Source organism: Polypterus senegalus, chromosome 1, assembly GCF_016835505.1.
Source record: "Polypterus senegalus isolate Bchr_013 chromosome 1, ASM1683550v1, whole genome shotgun sequence".
Lineage (NCBI taxonomy): Eukaryota > Metazoa > Chordata > Cladistia > Polypteriformes > Polypteridae > Polypterus > Polypterus senegalus.
In genome coordinates, this window is record NC_053154.1 from 124,170,167 (window position 1) to 124,190,036 (window position 19,870).

Here is a 19,870-nt window from a genome sequence, read left to right on the forward strand (position 1 = left end):
GTATAGTGGAGGAGAGGGTGCTTTGTGTACTGTGGAGATTTAATAAAGTCAAGTATTGGACTTTTACCTGGTGTTTGGAGTTGCGGACAGGGGTTCAAGGGAGCGATAGTGCCCCCTATCTGTCACTATATATATGCTGTATATATATATAGTCACACTCGAGCGATTAGGGAGCAGCTTATGGACCTGACGAGCAATATGAAACCGCAAGGTAGGGGACTGCGATGATGTACTAAACAATCTCTTTTTATTTTGGCAGGAAAGACAAGAAAACAGCCCTTTGAATTCTTTGCCAGACGTCCAGGTCACTTCCGGGTTCCTCAGCTTCCTCCGGTTCACCAGTGATGATGTCACCATCCCACACCCCTCAGCACACTGTTTCCTCATTTCCATTCCCACCACATAAATTGTCCGTTTTGCCGCTACTGTTCTGTCTGTTGTATATTCCACAAAACTGACCATAAAACTTGCAATTCTAGAAGAAAGTACAGTATACGGGGATGGAATCCCCAACCCTTAATCCTGCTTTCGTGTTTTACAGTGGCGTAGCCGGCATAATACTGTGTCCCGAAAATGACAGAAGGGCAGGACCTGAATGCAGTGCTGAACACATTGGTGATGGAGCTGCAGAATATGAAGGTGGAGATGACCAATACGTGGACGTAGCTCGCGGAAACCACTTGGAAATTGCGGAAGTGGTAAAGCCGGAGTCCACACAGCCTCCACCTCCCCGATTGTTCCCTTATCTGACTCAGATGACATTGAGTCTTGCTTAACACTAGAATTACTGGCTCTGGTAATTCTAGTGTTAATAATATTCGAGAGGACCGCCTGGTGGTAAACTGACTTGGGGGACCAGAACAGTCAGTTCTCTGTTGTTGCTTACTGTTTCATTTTGCTGCAACAATGGGTGGCTCGTAAAACGAGCGTAACCTGTATATATGGGGAGACCAGACTTTACAGGTCCGCTAGGTGCTTTAAAACCTGGGAGGGCAAACCCAAACAACTAGTGGCTGTCCTACCCGAGCCCCCCTACCCGGTTATATTTGGATGTGACTGGCCAGAAATTAAAAGCGGTAAGCCTCATACCACTCCTGACAAGAAGTTGGGTCTTGTCATGGACAGACTGAAGTCTGCCCCAGCTGCTCTCACGCCGTGTTTACCGGTGAATACTGATGACATGGAGCCCCTGGAGATGCACATCCCCGCGCCGGACCATGCTGTGCTGCTGAACTTCAACTCCCGGCATTCCCTGCTGGTTCCCAAATGGGTGTTGATATGAAGGGTTGCTGCCATTTATTGTCCGGGGGGAATAAATATCCCTCTGCTACAATCTTTCCCTGTCCTCTTCTTTTATCTTGGCCTGGAAAGGTACTGGAATCATGTCCGGCCAGGACACCTGCATGGGGCTTCCCATTTGGGTAGGGAATCTTCTTCAGCTGGGATTTACATCCATGCCTTAGGGCAGCCTTGTCCGGGTGCAACCTCCTTCAGTCTCTTGGTCGGGATACCTTTCTGTACCCTAGGAGCCTCCTGTCCAGATAAGGGATGCCTGTCCATCCCGTGTGTCTCTTACTATATACTGTATATATATATATATATATATATATATATATATATATATATATATATATATATATATATTTGATCCTGGGCATCCACGTTCCACCACTGATCTCTGGTAAGTGTTACAGATGCCCAGAATTTGAGCTTGTGCTGAGGTGCCAGTACACGGGGCATCACAGTCTCCCTGCATGTTTTTGCTATTCTTAACTTGAAATATGAGGTCATTTATCAGCTGGTTAACAATTTTACTACGTGCCATGGTGACATTATGGTTAGTGCTGAGTGTGTATGCTGCCAGTTTCTGTATCTGCATTTGCAGTTTATCGCTGTGTCAGCATTAGCTGTTTATTAAGTTTCCAGCTTTCCTCCCAAATTCAAAAGGCACACATTAGATTACTCAGCAAGTTTAAACTGATCTGGTATAAATGAATTTGGGTTTGTGTGTGACTGTGACTTACTGTGGGCAATTTAATAACACATTCAAAGAAATAAATATTCTAAATTCCAACTATACTTGTATTTCAGAATGTAATCAGTGGTACTGTTAACATAATGCACCAAATAAATGTACTGTTGTTGTGTTCAATAACATTATACAATTGTACATTATACATTGTTTTCCACTTACTAGACAGTGCCTCTCTAGAGGATAAGTCAATACCAGTATAAAGAAAGGCTGTGATTCAAGTGCACTAGTCACTCACTTTGAAAGGATGAAACACTTTCTTTATGTCTGCATTTTTCCTAGCTTGATTCTAAATACATTTGCAACTGATGACCCAAAATGCAAGGCCATAGAAACATTTCACCTCAGCGGTATGTATAAAAGTGGAGATATAATAATAGGAGGCATTTTTGAAATATCTTCAAAAATAGTAATGCAGGAGTTAATATTTACATCTAAGCCTGGGCAATGGATATGCAAAGGGTAAGTACAACATTTAAATTTCTTGTGTTTGTTCGAATAACAATCAAATGCATCAAGACTGGATTAAAGAAAAGCCTGTGCATCACTTATGCTCATACAAATGGAAGGGTTTTTCTGTTAAGTGTGGTGAACTACTGTGAGAAGTCTGAAGAACATGAAATTAATAGTTTAGGAGAAAAAAACAAGAAGGTAAACTAGATACCCTGTATGTCTATGCCTCCTTAATATATGCAAAATCACTTTATGTATGATGGCTTATTTTATTGGTTAAGTCTGCGCCCATTATTTTATTAACAAAGTTATTCTTCATTTTTGCATGCAAACTCAAATCAGCTTAACTCTTTGAGGACTGAATATTTTTTCCAAAAAACAGTTTCTGAAAAGCAATGGTTTCACACAGAAATCAACATGAAACATTTGTTGCTGCATGTTGTGGCAGCCAGTTTGACAAGAATGTGTGGCAGGCTTGCTGCCAAACTGTCTTCACGTGGCTGAGGCAGCAGCAGCAGTGATCACGGTCTCAGTGCATTGCAATCTGGCTTCTACCTCTTATCATTGTTAAGTGGCACTCCTCCCTGGTGAACATTGCCGTAGGCATATCAGCTACATGAACCCGTTCAGCACCATGATTAGCTGGGGACCATTTAACTGAAGCTGGAACCTCATATTCGTTTTCAATCACTTGTATCAAAATCGGAGTCCAACAAGTCATAGTCCAGTTCAGAGATAATAGGCAAAACGCCATCCACACAGTAGTTCGCTTTATGCATTCATTTTGATCTCTCACCAGATGTCAGCACCATTTTTGCTGTTGTTTGCACCTTGTTACTCACACGAGCACAGGCAATCTCAGTCAAACCAGTGAGGCTAACTTTTCTTCTAGCAATGAGAGTCAAAAAACAGTTGGTTTTGTGACAGTGTACAGTTGATTACCATCGTCAGCTCCTCTTTTCGACAAAAGTTGACATCAGACCTGAAAGAGTTAAGCTACATTATTTGAATTTTTATTTCAAAGAAATATGAAAACAATATACTGTATTTCTTTAAGTATTAATACAAAGCATAACTAATAGTAAATCAATCATTTTTCCCTCTCACAGTTTTGAAATTTCGTTATTTCAGACAGCACAAACAATGGTTTTTGCTGTCAATGAAATAAACAGAGATCCTAATCTTCTGCCTAATATAACACTAGGCTATAGACTGTATGACAACTGCATGAGGCTTCCAGTGGCACTCAGAGCAGCAGCAACACTGACCTGTGGGATGGATGAACGTATACTGGATTACCACTGTAGTGGTGTTCCTCCTGTTCTCGCCATTGTTGGAGATCCAATATCGACACATTCTATTGCTATATCAAGAATCTTAAGTCTTTTCCACATACCCATGGTAAGAGATGTCATGTTTGATTCTGAAAAGCTAATACTTTATTTTTTGGCATTTTTCATACAAAAATGATTCTTTTCTAAAGTGTGTAAATAATCATTACAACTGTATCAAATATGAAATTGTATATTGCTTCTTCATTTGTTAACATATTCATCATAATCATTAAAAATTTTATTGGATTTTACTAATATTGCTAACATCAACAAATTATATTATTATTGTTCTGCCTTTGTAACCTCTAAAATAGATTGTTTTACTTAAATCATATCTCAATACAGCCAACAATTCATTTAATTATGTTTGTTTTGACAATATGCACATATAGGTCAGCTATTTTGCTTCCTGCCCTTGCCTGAGTAACAAACAAGAATATCCAACGTTCTTTAGAACAATCCCAAGTGACAAATTTCAGATCAAAGTAATTACAGAAATCCTTAAACATTATGTTTGGACTTGGATAGGAGTAATAGCAAGTGATGATGATTATGGACAATATGCTGTGAAGACACTCAGCGAGGAAGTCCAACATTTTGCTTGCATTGCTTTTACAGAAACAGTTACAAATGTTATGGAGCAGATGAAAGTCCTTTACATCACCGACATTATTAAACAGTCCACTGCAAAGGTCATTGTTGTATTTACCTCTGCAGGGGACTTTACTGCTTTGATAAATGAAATTGTTAATCAGAATATTACTGGTAGACAATGGATTGCTACGGATTCCTGGAGTGATTCACAGGTTTTGCTAGAAAAGGATATTTTCAGATCATTCGGTGGGACTTTAGGCATATCCTTTCGTAAAGGTGAAATCAATGGTCTTCAAAGCTTCCTTTACCAGATTCAACCAAATTCTGATCCAGATAATAATTTAGTTCTAAAGTTTTGGGAAACAATTTTTGGATGTCAATTCCCAGAAAATCTGCAGAATTTAACTGGTGAGCCAGATGCTAATTTTTGTACCGGTTTGGAAGATATCACGACAACAAATACAGCGTACACTGATGTTACAGAGTTAAGGGTGTCATATAATATTTATAAAGCAGTATATGCCATTGCACATGCTATTCATGATTTGATGTTATGTGAAAATGGAAATGGACCATTTGCAAATCGAACATGTGCCAATATCAGGGACATACAACCCTGGCAGGTATAATAATGTTTCAATATGATAATATATTGCATACTTGCTTGCCTTCATTTCTGTAATCTTCAATACAATATATAATATCATTTATAGAATGCCCTATATTGATTTCAACATTACAATAGCAAAGATCATACATTTTCAATAATTACCTTTGACCAGAACACTGTGTTTAACTTTATTTTTATTTAAAGGTTTTTCACTATTTGAAGAAAGTCAATTTTACAAATCATATGGGAGAAAGAATAGCTTTTGATGAAAATGGAGATGCCCTTGCAATTTATGACATTGTGAACTGGCAACAAGGTGAAAATGGAACTATTAAAGCAAAAAAAGTTGGTTTCTATGATCAGTCTCTGATGGCTGGACAGGAACTTTTCCTTAATGAAGAGGAAATCTTTTGGAATTTTGACACAGCAAAGGTTAAATAATTTATTTATTTTTGTGCTCTTTATTAATGCATATTTTCAGATTTGCTAGTTTGGGCTTATGCTTTTTTTCTGTAGATGGATGAACTGTACAAAAAGATGGAAAAAAATGTCATGTAAAATATTCTAATCCTCTAGGTTCCTGAGTCTGTCTGCAGCCAAAATTGCCAGCCGGGAACAAGAAAAGCCACTAGGAAAGGTGAACCAGTCTGCTGCTTTGACTGCATGCCCTGTGCTGCTGGTGAAATCAGCAGTCAGATTAGTAAGTTCATTTATAATCCTTCTTATGTTTCATTTACCTGGGAATCAATTATACCTAAAATAGAAATAGATTTAAATTGTATGGTTAAATATTTTGCATCCATCCATCCATCCATCCATCTATTTTCTAACCCGTTAAATCCGAATACAGGGTCACGGGGGTCTGCTGGAGCCAATCCCAGCCAACACAGGGCACAAGGCAGGAACCAATCCTGGGCAGGGTGCCAACCCACCGCAGGACACACACAAACACACCCACACACTAAGCACACACTAGGGCCAATTTAGAACCGCAGGACACACACAAACACACCCACACACCAAGCACACACTAGGGCCAATTTAGAATCGCCAATCCACCTAACCTGCATGTCTTAATTGGATTTTTTTCTATATAACATCTACAAATCATTTTCTAATGTTAGGTTTTAATTATCTGTAAAATTCTGCACATTCTATGTTAGTTAAACCATTTGATTGGAATAAAATGAAAGCAGAGAAGTGCATTATTATATTTTATATGTGAGGTAACTATCTACAGTATCTTGTCTATTTTACCCTATATTTTTTCTAATGACCAAGGGCCTGAAAGTGTTATTCTCTAAGACATAGATTTAGCATTTTCTTTAATTTCCTTCTTTGCAGTTTCTCTTATCTTAATATATACCCACATCTATTCTTTATTTAACTGCTTAATGCGGTTCAGAGGCGCCAGAGTCTATCTCAGCAGTAATGGGTGCCCTCATACACACACCCACACTTACTGTCACTCACCCCAAGTCTGTTTAGAGTTGCCTATAAACCTAACTTGCAGTTCTTTAGGATGTGGAAAGTTAACTGGAGAACAGTCCACATGTATACATGAAGAACCCAATCTTCACAAATAAGTGATCAAACTAGGGTTCAAGCCCAATCTATTGGAGTAGTGAGACCATTGCATTAACTACTGCGCCACCGTGCAACACGTAATATATTTCTGTTACCAATTTCTCATGTTATAAATAATTAAGTTTTAAAAAGTGAGAAAACAATATTGACATATATGTATAGTACCTTGTATATACAGTATTTTGAGTATCATTTTATTACTTTTGCAAATGTCTAAATTGTTTCAAAATAAATGTGTGCTATTCAGAAGTAAACTGAACCTAATATAGTGGAATATAGTGGGATAAGGAAATGCTTGGATAGATTGATGAATGGTTTATATACGTAATTCTATCGTAAAGTACTCTCAAGAATGGTTGTAGGCTAGAAAAAGCACAGACAGTTCAGCTTGCTTCTCTCATAGAGCAGCATATCAGGATACTTTGCCATAAGGATGGGTGCAGATGTAGTTATTTGCGCACCTTGGCAACTATTTCATACCCCACAGTAAGCAGGCCAGGATTCACGTTTCCTTCCACTGTCCAAAGATACAGAGTAGGTGAATTGACAATGCTAACTTTGCCCTAGACTGTGTTTAGTGTGTGGATGTGTGTGTGTATTCACCCTGCAATAGACTGACACCCTGTCCATGGTATGTTCCTGCATTGTGCCCTGTGTTAGCTGTTTTAGGCTCCAGCCCCCCATGACCCTGGTTTGGAGTAAACAGGTTAGAAAATGACATGGAGCTGTGGCCAAATTCTAACACAGACTGTGAAGTAGAAATTACTGTCAGCTGAGGGGCTCCTGAGCTGTCAAGTTATACTTCTGATGCAAAGTCTGGAAGCTATTGCTACTGTCAGGATAGACTGCTGTCATCCCAATTCTGTTTGGGCAGGTATGAGGAGAGCCCATCCATAGTCCCCATCACTGTGAAGCCTTTCTAATGTAAAATTCTATCTTTTTTAACAACCCTGTCAAAAATTTAATGTATGTTAGGATCTGAAAGAAGGGACAAAAAATGCCTTAAAAATCTGACAAGAAAAGAAATCAAAGCTTTCATGAAAGAATGGGAAAAGTTAAAAGATGTTGATCTCTACTTAGTCTATTACATTTTGAGTTCATATAGGCAAACAGTTCAGTTGTCTAGAGCAGAACCTCAGCTAAAGCTGCTAGATATACCACTTAAAACCATTATATGAGATTCATGGCAGATGGTACAGCATGTCACTCTCCCAAACTCGCCCCTATCACGTCAATGAGCTGAGAAATGTGTCAGTCCAAACTGCGGCTGCCAACTCCTGCCCCTTTGGCAATGTTGCCGATTCTGATCAGCAAGGTGAGAGATTGTAAACTGGCATTGAAGTGCATCATGTTAAAATGACCTACGCTATCTAGCAGGAAATACAATAACACAATGGCATCTTTTAAAATATATTGTCTCAGGCAAGACCATTAAGAGTGCTCCTCATCCGTCCCATATTGATGACTTAAGAAGTGCACAGCTTCTCATACCTAAAATGAATTATAAAAATGCCACCTCTGCAGTACAATGACACAGGATTGTCTTAATGGATCTGCCATAATTTCCATGGAGGATAAATGAGGAAGAATAATAAAACAGAAGATACAGTTAAGATCTTCACAGCCATGGTGTCCATGAATGTTTTTTTTTCTTTTATTTACATACACCACAAGCTGGATTTGTGCAGAATGCTTTCTCCCTTAACTTAAGGTTTGAGTCTTTTGATGAGCAAGAGAGAGACCGTGCATTACAGAGACTTTTGTATTGGTATATCAAACCATCATTAAAGTCTTGTAGGGTTTAAGATGGTCACTGTGTGCATATTTACAGAGTTCTAAAGTGGAAGTGTTGTAGTGCTACAATGTTTACACCGTGCATGTATGAGCAGATACTGGATTGAATACAGCTTTTATGTGCTTTTGACTTTTGGTTTTAATCTTCAAAATCAAAATAAGCAGCACAACTGTGCAGAATGGCACATGTAAACTGTGCTTATTCCTTAAAATATCATCACTTCCTATGCAGCCCAAAGCATTTCCCAATGATAACATGCATTAAAAAGATAATCTTTGCTTCTGTAGCTTGAACAACTCATGAGAGACGAGACCAGATAAAGGATATGATCTCATACTGGCCAGAGCATCAGGCTCCAAACTAGCAAAGCCTCGGCACAGCAGCATTTCCACACTGTTAAGCCAGTGACAACTACTGCACAAGAATGCCACAGCCACCATCATGAATGGCCCCTGCTGCCAGTCAGGCTGCCATTCTAAATTCCAATGAACGCATAGCACTGGCAATAGGCACACAGATTTACGCTTTTAGAAAAATATGATGATTGTCAACATTCTTTGCTTGAGACTATTCTAAAATAAGAAAAATAAGTCCAACATAGACTCCCAAGGTTTACATTTTAAGTTAACTAGCCAAGCCAATAAAGCATATTACAAAAGACAATAGACACAGCAAACTAATTTATAAACTGTAGTCTGCAATCATTTTTTTTCATCACAAAACATAGATTTTGAAAGAAATGTAACAAATGAAACTAAATAATTGATGAATGTTTTAATCCATGCGTAATTCAGGTGCGTGCAGTTAATGCTGCATAAGGGAGAAGGAAAATGACTCCAAACCACAAGGTTACCATTGTAATTGCTCTTCAATGTGTCATCTTGAGAATTTCCTTCATCTACCTGTATTCCATTTCACAAAAATGTGTATAGTTGTTTAGTGTATCTGTGCCTATGCCTTGAGCTGGTGTTCAGAAAACATATTAGGTAAAATATAGACTGGTTGAATGACATTATTTTCAAAGTAAAAATAATTGCCCATTATTGATCGACAGTTTAAAATGTAATGTATACAGTGTTGGTATATTAAGTTGTTGCTTGCATTAATTTCTGTTGTAATATTTTCATAGATTCTATCGAATGCATCAAGTGCCCCAATGAATTCTGGTCAAATCCTGCAAGAAATGAATGTGTTCTGAAAGAAATTGAATTTTTATCCTTTGAAGACACCATGGGAATTACATTAACAACGGTGGCTTTGCTAGGAGTTTTTATTTCTCTTGGGGTATTGTTGGTTTTCGTGCACTACAGACATACCCCCGTAGTCAAAGCCAATAACTCAGAGCTCAGTTTCCTTTTGCTGGTGTCATTAACCCTGTGCTTCCTTTGTGCTTTATGTTTCATTGGAGAGCCAACAGATATAACCTGCATTCTTCGCCACATTGTGTTCGGAATCAGCTTTGTTCTTTCAATATCTTGTATTCTAGTAAAAACTGTTGTTGTTATAATGGCATTTAAAGCCACTCTCCCAGGAAATAATGTAATGAAGTTTTTTGGTGTGACCCAACAGAGAAGTACAGTTTTCCTCTTTACATTCATTCAATCTCTTGTGTGTATAATTTGGCTCAGCACAGCTCCACCAAATCCTGTTAAAAACACGATGTACCAAAATGCAAAGATTATATTTGAGTGTGATGTTGGCTCACTAATGGGATTTAGCTGTTTATTGGGGTACATTGGAATACTGACATGTATCTCATTTCTGTTGGCTTTCCTTGCCAGAAACCTTCCAGATACCTTTAACGAGGCCAAATTCATCACTTTTAGCATGCTTATATTTTGTGCAGTTTGGATAACATTCATACCAGCATATATTAGTTCTCCGGGTAAATATACAGTAGCTGTGGAAATATTTGCTATTTTGGCATCAAGTTTTGGGCTTCTGTTTTCGATATTTGCTCCAAAATGTTATATTATTCTAATAAGACCAGAGTTAAATACAAAAAAAGCATTGATGGGTAGAGATTCAGAAAAGTAAATTGCTCCCCAATTCAAATACAATATAATAAATTTAGCACTTAATCTTAACTGTTGTCTTTTTCATTCTTAAAATATTGCTTTCCCTATTATTCTCTAGGACAAATGTGTACAATTTGTATGTTTTTCATAAGTAGTTGCTGTCATTTAACATTTCTTTTAAAAACTAACTTTATAATTCTCACAAGGTTATGTGTCTTGTAGCCCACTTGGTCCATGTTAGAATTGCATGGATCCGTTAAATTTGTGAAAAGGATTCAAAATGTAATCTTATCCTCTTAATTTAAATACACTTTTGTAACTACATTCAAAAGAATATTTGTCCAAATGTGAAGGTGTTGTTTCTTAACATAAAAATCATCACTATGTATTTCACATTCTCAACATCAATATTAAAACTTCTGTTTTGCACAGTTTTCTTGTAAGCTTGTAAATTTCTGGAATTCATAATACTTCAGAGAACTAAGTGACAACATATCTATTGATTTTAATTAGAATTTCATTGTTTACTCATATATAATCTAGAGGATTATTTTGTTAGGCTTGCTAAAATAGCACTTACAGTGGTGTGAAAAACTATTTGCCCCCTTCCTGATTTCTTATTCTTTTGCATGTTTGTCACACAAAATGTTTCTGATCATCAAACACATTTAACCATTAGTCAAATATAACACAAGTAAACACAAAATGCAGTTTTTAAATGATGGTTTTTATTATTTAGGGAGAAAAAAAATCCAAACCTACATGGCCCTGTGTGAAAAAGTAACCCCCTGAACCTAATAACTGGTTGGGCCACCCTTAGCAGCAATAACTGCAATCAAGCGTTTGCGATAACTTGCAATGAGTCTTTTAAAGCGCTCTGGAGGACTTTTGGCCCACTCATCTTTGCAGAATTGTTGTAATTTAACTTTATTTGAGGGTTTTCTAGCATGAACCGCCTTTTTAAGGTCATGCCATAGCACCTCAATTGGATTCAGGTCAGGGCTTTGACTAGGCCACTCCAAAGTCTTCATTTTGTTTTTCTTCAGCCATTCAGAGGTGGATTTGCTGGTGTGTTTTGGGTCATTGTCCTGTTGCAGCACCCAAGATCGCTTCAGCTTGAGTTGACGAACAGATGGCCGGACATTCTCCTTCAGGATTTTTGGTAGACAGTAGAATTCATGGTTCCATCTATCACAGCAAGCCTTCCAGGTCCTGAAGCAGCAAAACAACCCCAGACCATCACACTACCACCACCATATTTTACTGTTGGTATGATGTTCTTTTTCTGAAATGCTGTGTACCTTTTACGCCAGATGTAACGGGACATTTGCCTTCCAAAAAGTTCAACTTTTGTCTCATCAGTCCACAAGGTATTTTCCCAAAAGTCTTGGCAATCATTGAGATGTTTCTTACCAAAATTGAGACGAGCCCTAATGTTCTTTTTGCTTAACAGTGGTTTACGTCTTGGAAATCTGCCATGCAGGCCGTTTTTGCCCAGTCTCTTTCTTATGGTGGAGTCGTGAACACTGACCTTAATTGCGGCAAGTGAGGCCTGCAGTTCTTTAGACGTTGTCCTGGGGTCTTTTGTGACCTCTCGGATGAGTCGTCTCTGCGCCTTGGGGTAATTTTGGTTGGCCGGCCACTCCTGGGAAGGTTCACCACTGTTCCATGTTTTTGCCATTGGTGGATAATGGCTCTCACTGTGGTTCGCTGGAGTCCCAAAGCTTTAGAAATGGCTTTATAACCTTTACCAGACTGATAGATCTCAATTACTTCTGTTCTCATTTGTTCCTGAATTTCTTTGGATCTAGGCATGATGTCTAGCTTTTGAGGTGCTTTTGGTCTACTTCTCTGTGTCAGGCAGCTCCTGTTTAAGTGATTTCTTGATTGAAACAGGTGTGGCAGTAATCAGGCCTGGGTGTGGCTACAGAAATTGAACTCAGGTGTGATACACCACAGTTAGGTTATTTTTTAACAAGGGGGCAATTACTTTTTCACACAGGGCCATGTTGGTTTGGATTTTTTCTCCTAAATAATAAAACCATCATTTAAAAACTGCATTTTGTGTTTACTTGTGTTATATTTGACTAATGGTTAAATGTGTTTGATGATCAGAAACATTTTGTGTGACAAACATGCAAAAGAATAAGAAATCAGGAAGGGGGCAAATAGTTTTTCACACCACTGTATCTATGAGACCTGATTCTGAGTGGTGATGCATTCTGTGTGAAATGTGCATATGGATTGTGTGAGTGAGTTTTATCTGTAGAGATTTAAAATTCCAAAGGGATGCTATTAGTAGTGTGCATTTTACAATGCTGTGTGTTTAGTCCATGATAGCCTGGAGCACTGCCTAAGATTTGATGTAAACTCATACTCATACACCAGGGCAATCTTGTGTCACCTACAGTATCTGCCTGATCACCTGTCTCTCAGATGAAACCTACCTGAACAGCAGGCAATGCTGCATAGAACTGAGTGAAAAATCCCAATCATGAAAACTGGTCTGCCATAATCCTGGCTAAGAACAACATCAAAACCTCTAATTTAATCAAATTTTTTAACTTGGTAGGTTAACCGGTGATTAAAACATCTGTCAGCATATTTGCCAGAAAATATTACACTTGTAGCTCATTAAGTTGCTTTCAAATAATAATGGTGTGGCAGTGACATAATCAAAGACATTGAAAAGAAAAGACTCATCTTTATTCTGTCAGTAAGAAAAAGGGCAGAGAGAAAAATAAAACAAAACAAAAACCTCTTTAGAATTACTAGAATGAAATGCTAGCAGTTTAGCTGGTCATAGCATATGCAAAGCCCAGCAATTTTTAAAATCCAAACTGTCAAAAGGGGTTTATTTTAAAAATAAACTGTCAAAAGGGGACCAAACATGACAAAGTCAAACCAGGAGATGAAGAAAACCAAAACCAAAATGCTAGGCAAACTTGTAGTCAAAATGCTCACAGTAATTGAACTGCAAATCCCAAACCCACATCCTAGCAACAGCCACTCAAAATGGTAGCACCCGTTCATAACAAAACTGTGTCACAGTAAAAATAGAATACATATTTATAATAATTCACATTGTGAGAGATGGCAGGTAGTTCAACCTGGCTGGGATGCTTCTTAAATGGTAGGATGGGGGAAGGCAGCTACTTGTCGACACTGCCTCCCCCAAAACACTAGGTGGCAGCTCCCCTGGAGTATAGCAGTTCCCCGAATTCCCGCAGGGCATCCTGGGATTTGTTCAGGTTTCTCAGCCCTGTTGGGTGTCGCCAGGGGGAGCTGTCAAAGGACCTGAGGACTCATGCTTTCTCTATAGTACTTCGGGGCTTCCATCCACGTGGCTACCTTGTACTTCCGGGCTGATTGGAGGGTTTTAGTTCTCCAGCTGACTAGAAGTGCTGGCGAGTCACGTGGGAGGAAGAGCAGAAGTACTTCCAGGTCAGAGACTATTTAAAGGACTGCTGGGAACCCAGCAAGCAAGCCGTAGTCGGGAAAAGTAGGACAGAGCTTGCTGGGAAGTGTGAAGGAAAGAGAATTGTGTGCTATATTATATTTACTTGTGTTAATGGCGGCTGTAGTGCTTGGAGTTACTATCATTGAGAAGAAAATAATTAAAACACTTCTTAGTGCTTTTACTTTGTGTCCTGAGTGTCTGTCTGTTGAGGCTAAAGGGGCAACAGTGCCACCTAGTGTTCTACAACATATATTCCATTATGTCAAAAACCTTCCAAAGAACATAAAATTCATGAAGCAAAATCAATACAAAATAGAAAAAAAATTAGATTTGTACGAATTATAATATTTTTGGCTCTAGTAGAGTGCTTTCTTGTCTTCTTGTCTATGTAAATGCCATTTAAAATTTGCCATTAACTGGTTCATTATTAAAAGATGATATGAGTTGTGTATTGTTATGCGAGGCAAAGAACAAATTAGTCAAACATGACATACTGTTAGGACTGACCAGTGTTCAATTCTTCATAAACCTCCCCATAAGGTGTGAATACTATGGACGACCAGCTGGTTTGGTGGGAAAATGCAGATAGAAATTAACCAAGAAGCATGAGTCATGCACATCCTTTTCATACACCCATGAGTGACTCACAGGACTGCAACCTTGTCAATGAATCAGACTCTTAACACTAGAATTACCAGCGTCTATGAGAAAACTCGTAAATCCGGCCCACCTTAAATCCTTTCTCACCTTTCCGTCAGAGTCTTTTGTCCTGTGAATGTGTCGATAACAGCAAGCAGCAAGCAGCCTGCTATTACATCCCCCCCACCCACCGCCGCAGTTCAATTCGCAAAGAACTTTCTCAGTGCTCAATGTTTATTTTCAAGTGAAGTGCTGGAGCTTTATAGGGCAAAAAAATAGATCGTCATTTGGAACAAATAGGAATACATTTAATGTGTGTTCCATGTCAACAACAATCTATGTAAAAACGTTGTTAACAAAGAAATGTTTTTCATGTTTTAGTAATAACTAGCAAAATACCCGCGCTTCGCAGCGGAGAAGTAGTGTGTTAAAGAAGCAATGAAAAGAAAAGGAAACATTTTGAAAATAACGTAACATGATTGTCAATGTAATTGTTTTGTCACTGTTGTGAGTGATGAGTGTTGCTGTCATATATATATATATATATATATATATTTACACACACACACATAAACATATATATATATACATATCTATATATATACACATAAATATACACACACACATATATACATACATATATATATCTACATACTGTACTGTATATACACACAAATACATATATATATATATACATACACACACACATATATAAACATATATATACATATACATACATATCTACATATATACACACACAGCTATTTCAGTATCAGTGCAATACGCTGCTTGTTAAAACGGATAACTCCGCTCTTACGTGCAAGTCTGCGTGGATATTATGAACTATCGTATTTGTTCAAGTTCTATTTAAATTTTAAATAGAAGGAATTTTTATTTAGTCGACAGAAATATCTTTGGTAGGAATGGTAAAACAGACAGGAATATTATTCTGAATAAATCAACTCAAACCTTAAACAACTTATAATATTTTGCTCTCCATAAAAATATATCCTGTCTAAATTATACAAGTTAGAAATAAAGTAAACGTTAAAAGAACAAACATTCAAATTTCTTTACTCTTATGTAATTTTATATAAAAATAAACTTAGATTTTAAATATCCCAAAAGATTTTGCTCTCCATAAAAATATATCCTGTCAAAATTATACAAATTCAAATATGAACATGCTGCATAACAAAACCTAGAAATATAAATAAAATGTGTTCCTTTCAGCAATAACAAATCAAATCATTCAGTTGTCTTTGCTCATATGTCATTTTAGAGCTGGACGCCTGGCATCTTTTTGGCAACAAGTTCGTTTCTGTTTGGTGTGAGGTTCTGTGTTGTGGAGATTCTCAGGATGGATTGCAGGTGCTCATCAGTGAGGCGACTCCTGTGTGCTGTTTTGTTAGTCTTTATCACTGAGAAGAGCTTCTCACACAGATATGTGCTACCAAACATGCACAAGGTTCGAGCCGCATGTAGACGGACTTTTTTTGTTCTTCAAAGTCACCAAAGCGCCGTGCAAACTCAGTGCGCTCAGTTTATCAGCAAAGTGCGATTTGGGAACACCGTAGTGACGACTTGGTTTAACATTACTTGGCAACAGGGAAAGTGGGGCAAATTGCACTGGTGCATTTGTGTCTCCCATAAAAGCAGCTTCACTTGAAATCACTTTGTGATTGTGCACGGGTAAAACGTCCGCTGAAGTGTCAGATTCTTATTTAATTCTTCTGCTTTCTGTATCTTCTGCATTGCATTCAGGTTACCCTGATGTTTTTGTCTCATAGTGCCGTCTTAGATTAAATTCTGTAATTACAGCCACATTAGCTCCACAAATGAGACACACGGGTTCAGTAAACATATACTCAGCCTCCCATCGGTTTTAAAGGCTCTATTTTCAGAATCAACTTTTCTCTTCAGCATCGTGTGAGCTAGCTTCGCAATAACTTGCAGCATCATAAGCTAGACTTGATTAACGCGTAAGTGTTGGCAAGGCAGCTGAAGCGCTGCATTATGGGATCTGTAGTTTATTGTGTTACCAGCGCTTCATATACCCGGCCATTAATAACAATAATACAGTATATAAAATGATCTCGCGGGCGGATATAATTACGCCGGGCGGATGTGGCCTGGCCCTTGAGTTTGACACATATGGACTAAATAGAACTTGAAAAGATATATTTTTCAAATGTGATCGCGCAATTCAGATAGAGTTGACGCGCACTACAGCCTGCATGCCTCAATAAGTCATCCTCCCCTCGCTCTTACTTTTTTACCGTTCATCTAATGAATACACTGAGTATGGCTTTACCAAAACAATCATTGATGGCGAATAAAGTATCCATTATTCGAGTATGTAGATCGGGATATATATATACATATATATATACCCGCGATCGCAGCGAGAAGTAGTGTGTTAAAAAGCTAGAAAAGAAAAGGGAACATTTTAAAAATAACGTAACATGACTGTCAATATACAGTATTTGTTTTGTGAGTGTTACTGAGTGTTGCTGTCATCAAGGATTTGATTATCATTATTTCTTTCAATCAGGTTCGTATTTGTAGGATGTGTTGTGTTCAAGTTACATTCCGTGTTTGTCAATCGTTGTAAAGATGACAGGTTTCATTCATCGATTCGTTTCTTACTGCATCAATAAACAGCTCGTCTTCTTCTTTATCTGAGACCTGACACACTGCAGGCACGGGTTTTTTACACTGTCTTCCTTTAGCGGGACATTGACTTTTTCCACGTGTGCTTTGTTTCCGCAGTAGTTGGATTTATGAATATGCTTGTATGTATCAGGCGCTTCATATTTTTGCTGCCTTTTCAATTGTGTAATTCGGTTTTGTTCAGCGCTCTTTGGAACTGTTGCTTTTTATCTGTGCACTGCGTCAGTTCACGTGAGCCACTCGGTGTACATGCATCGAAGGTTCCCAGCTGTGCTGGTGCCATCTCGTGCTATGTCCATGGCTGTATTTAATGTTACCTTAGTCCTGGCACTTAAAACTTTCTCTCGCAGTTTCGCTGAGTTTGTGTCAAACACCACCCTGACCATCTCATCTTCCTCTCCATAAGCACAGTCCTTCACCCGTGAATATTTACCCGTGGCAGTTTGCTATTGGATTGCCGCTGACGGACGGCCTTATATGGGCAGGCACTAAATTACAAACTCCAGCGGCAGCCTGTCTATGAACTTAATTTAAAGTGTAGGGTTTACATCGTGCTTTGTTTCAAGTAGCAGAACTCATGAATATGGTTGTATATGTCACTCGCTCGCTTCTTATTGTTTCGCTGCCTTCTCAATTATATAATGCATGTTTTCTTCAGCGCTTTTTTGAGGTCTTCCTGGTTTTCTATGTACTGCGTGATTACGTGGGAGGCGTGATGATGTCACATGAAACTCCGCCCCCACGGCGTTGAAGCTCATCTCCATTACAGTAAATGGAGAAAAACCTCTTCCAGTTATGACCATTACGCGTAGAATTTCGATATAAAACCTGCCCAACTTTTGTAAGGAAGCTGTAAGGAATGAACCTGCCAAATTTCAGCCTTCCACCCACACTGGAAGTTGGAGAATTAGTGATGAGTGAGTGAGTGAGTGAGTGAGTGAGTGAGTGAGTGAGGGCTTTGCCTTTTATTAGTATAGATTGACAAAATGTAGACATGAAATGTATAAGGTGTGAAGCCTGAAATACAAATATGAAATAAGCACTTTCACAAAAGGTACAAGTATAACAAAACAGGTGCACTTTTATTCAAGAATTTAACCAAAGAAAAAAGAAAGCAAGTTTCGGTAGGTGGTTGATACGACAGCTTGCATGGTGCAATGCTAAGAACTGCTGCCTTCCAATCAAGAGATCGAAGTTTCGATATCAGCTGCTTCCCAAATTTACCATTTTGAGTAGTGAGTTGCTCTTATTGTTTATATCATACAATAAAAATATACATTTGATTTGCGTCTGTCAATTTATAGTACTTGTCAAAGTTTTTTTTTTCAGTTTTATTCTCTCAATCACGTTCAAGCTTCCACACCTCCCGCCCCCACATCTGACCCCGTTTTCAAATAAAGACATGGTATAACAAACAAACTTGTTTTGTTACAAACCCTCTTTATTTGAAAACCGTGTCAGATCTTTTGTGTGAACGAGACTGTGAAAACTGTGGACGTGGATGTGAGTGGTGTATGTGACTGAGAATGACTGTGGATGTGAATTTTTTTTATTCAGTTTTATTCTTGAGTGTTCCTGTTCACACTGAATTAGTATGCACCTTCTGATCCATGATGTCAAATCCACGCTGACAAAAAAAGAGAGACTTAGGTATGTATGACATTTGGAATAATTCATTCTATGACCTGTATTGTACATTTCGGAAAATGTTCTTGCACTAATGCAACATTATATTAATTTGCATACCTTCATGCAGTTGTAGTCATGATGTGACCGCGTTTTTTTTTGTTTTTTTTTTACCCTATCTTGGCCAGTGTTCCATGTTGCTGCATAGTAGTGTTTCTTTTGAACGGCAGGAGATGCAGAGGACAGAATAGTACAGAGAGATCAGTTCCGTGCTATATGCAATCATCAAATTCAAATGTTAACAGTTCCCACACACTTCCTACATTTACGACATGTGTATAATACAATACAGTGGAACCTTGGTTCACGACCATAATTCATTCCAAAACTCTGGTCGTAAACCGATTTGATCATGAACTGAAGTAATTTCCCCCATAGGATTGTATGTAAATACAATTAATCAGTTCCAGACCGTATGAACTGTATGTAAATATATATTTTTAAAGATTTTTAAGCACAAATATAGATAAGTATACCATAGAATGCACAGCGTAATAGTAAACTAAATGTAAAAACATTGGATAACACTGAGAAAACCTTGAACAACAGAGAAAACTAACACTACAAGAGTTTGTGCTGTAGTGCTACGAACCGCTTGCTAAAAACACTTTTTTTTTAAATGAGTTTTAAGCACAGGGAAAAAAATGAACATTTGAAAATGTTCATCCTTAATTTAATAAACCACCAAGAAAAGTAACATTGCAACAATGCGCGCTACGAACCGAACGCTGTAAACAGAAGTGGAGGTTAAAATCCAATAGAAAAAAAGTCTTCATTAAATACAAGGAGGCTAAAACAACGATTGGATCTGTCTCTTTAAAAACAAGCCTTATGCGTCCAGCCGTCTCTCTCTCGTGTGTGTGTGTGTGTGTGTGTGTGTGTGTCTCTCTCTCTCTCTCTCTCTCACTGCACAGGGAGAGACTGAACACAAGCAGAAATTATCAGCACGCACAAACCAAAAGGGGAACTTTTTGGTCGTAAACCGATTT

The 19,870-nt window shown here is 38.2% G+C and overlaps 1 protein-coding gene across 1 annotated transcript; it reads left to right on the forward strand.

Moving 5' to 3' along the window:
- The first annotated feature begins 2,429 nt into the window (after positions 1-2,429).
- LOC120529525 (extracellular calcium-sensing receptor-like) lies at positions 2,430-10,442 on the forward strand. Its single transcript, XM_039753434.1, has 6 exons — positions 2,430-2,494; positions 3,595-3,886; positions 4,212-5,036; positions 5,228-5,455; positions 5,600-5,723; positions 9,535-10,442. The coding sequence occupies exons 1-6, from the start codon at positions 2,445-2,447 to the stop codon at positions 10,440-10,442; spliced, it is 2,427 nt and encodes an 808-aa protein (XP_039609368.1). The 5' UTR covers positions 2,430-2,444.
- The last annotated feature ends 9,428 nt before the right edge of the window (positions 10,443-19,870 follow it).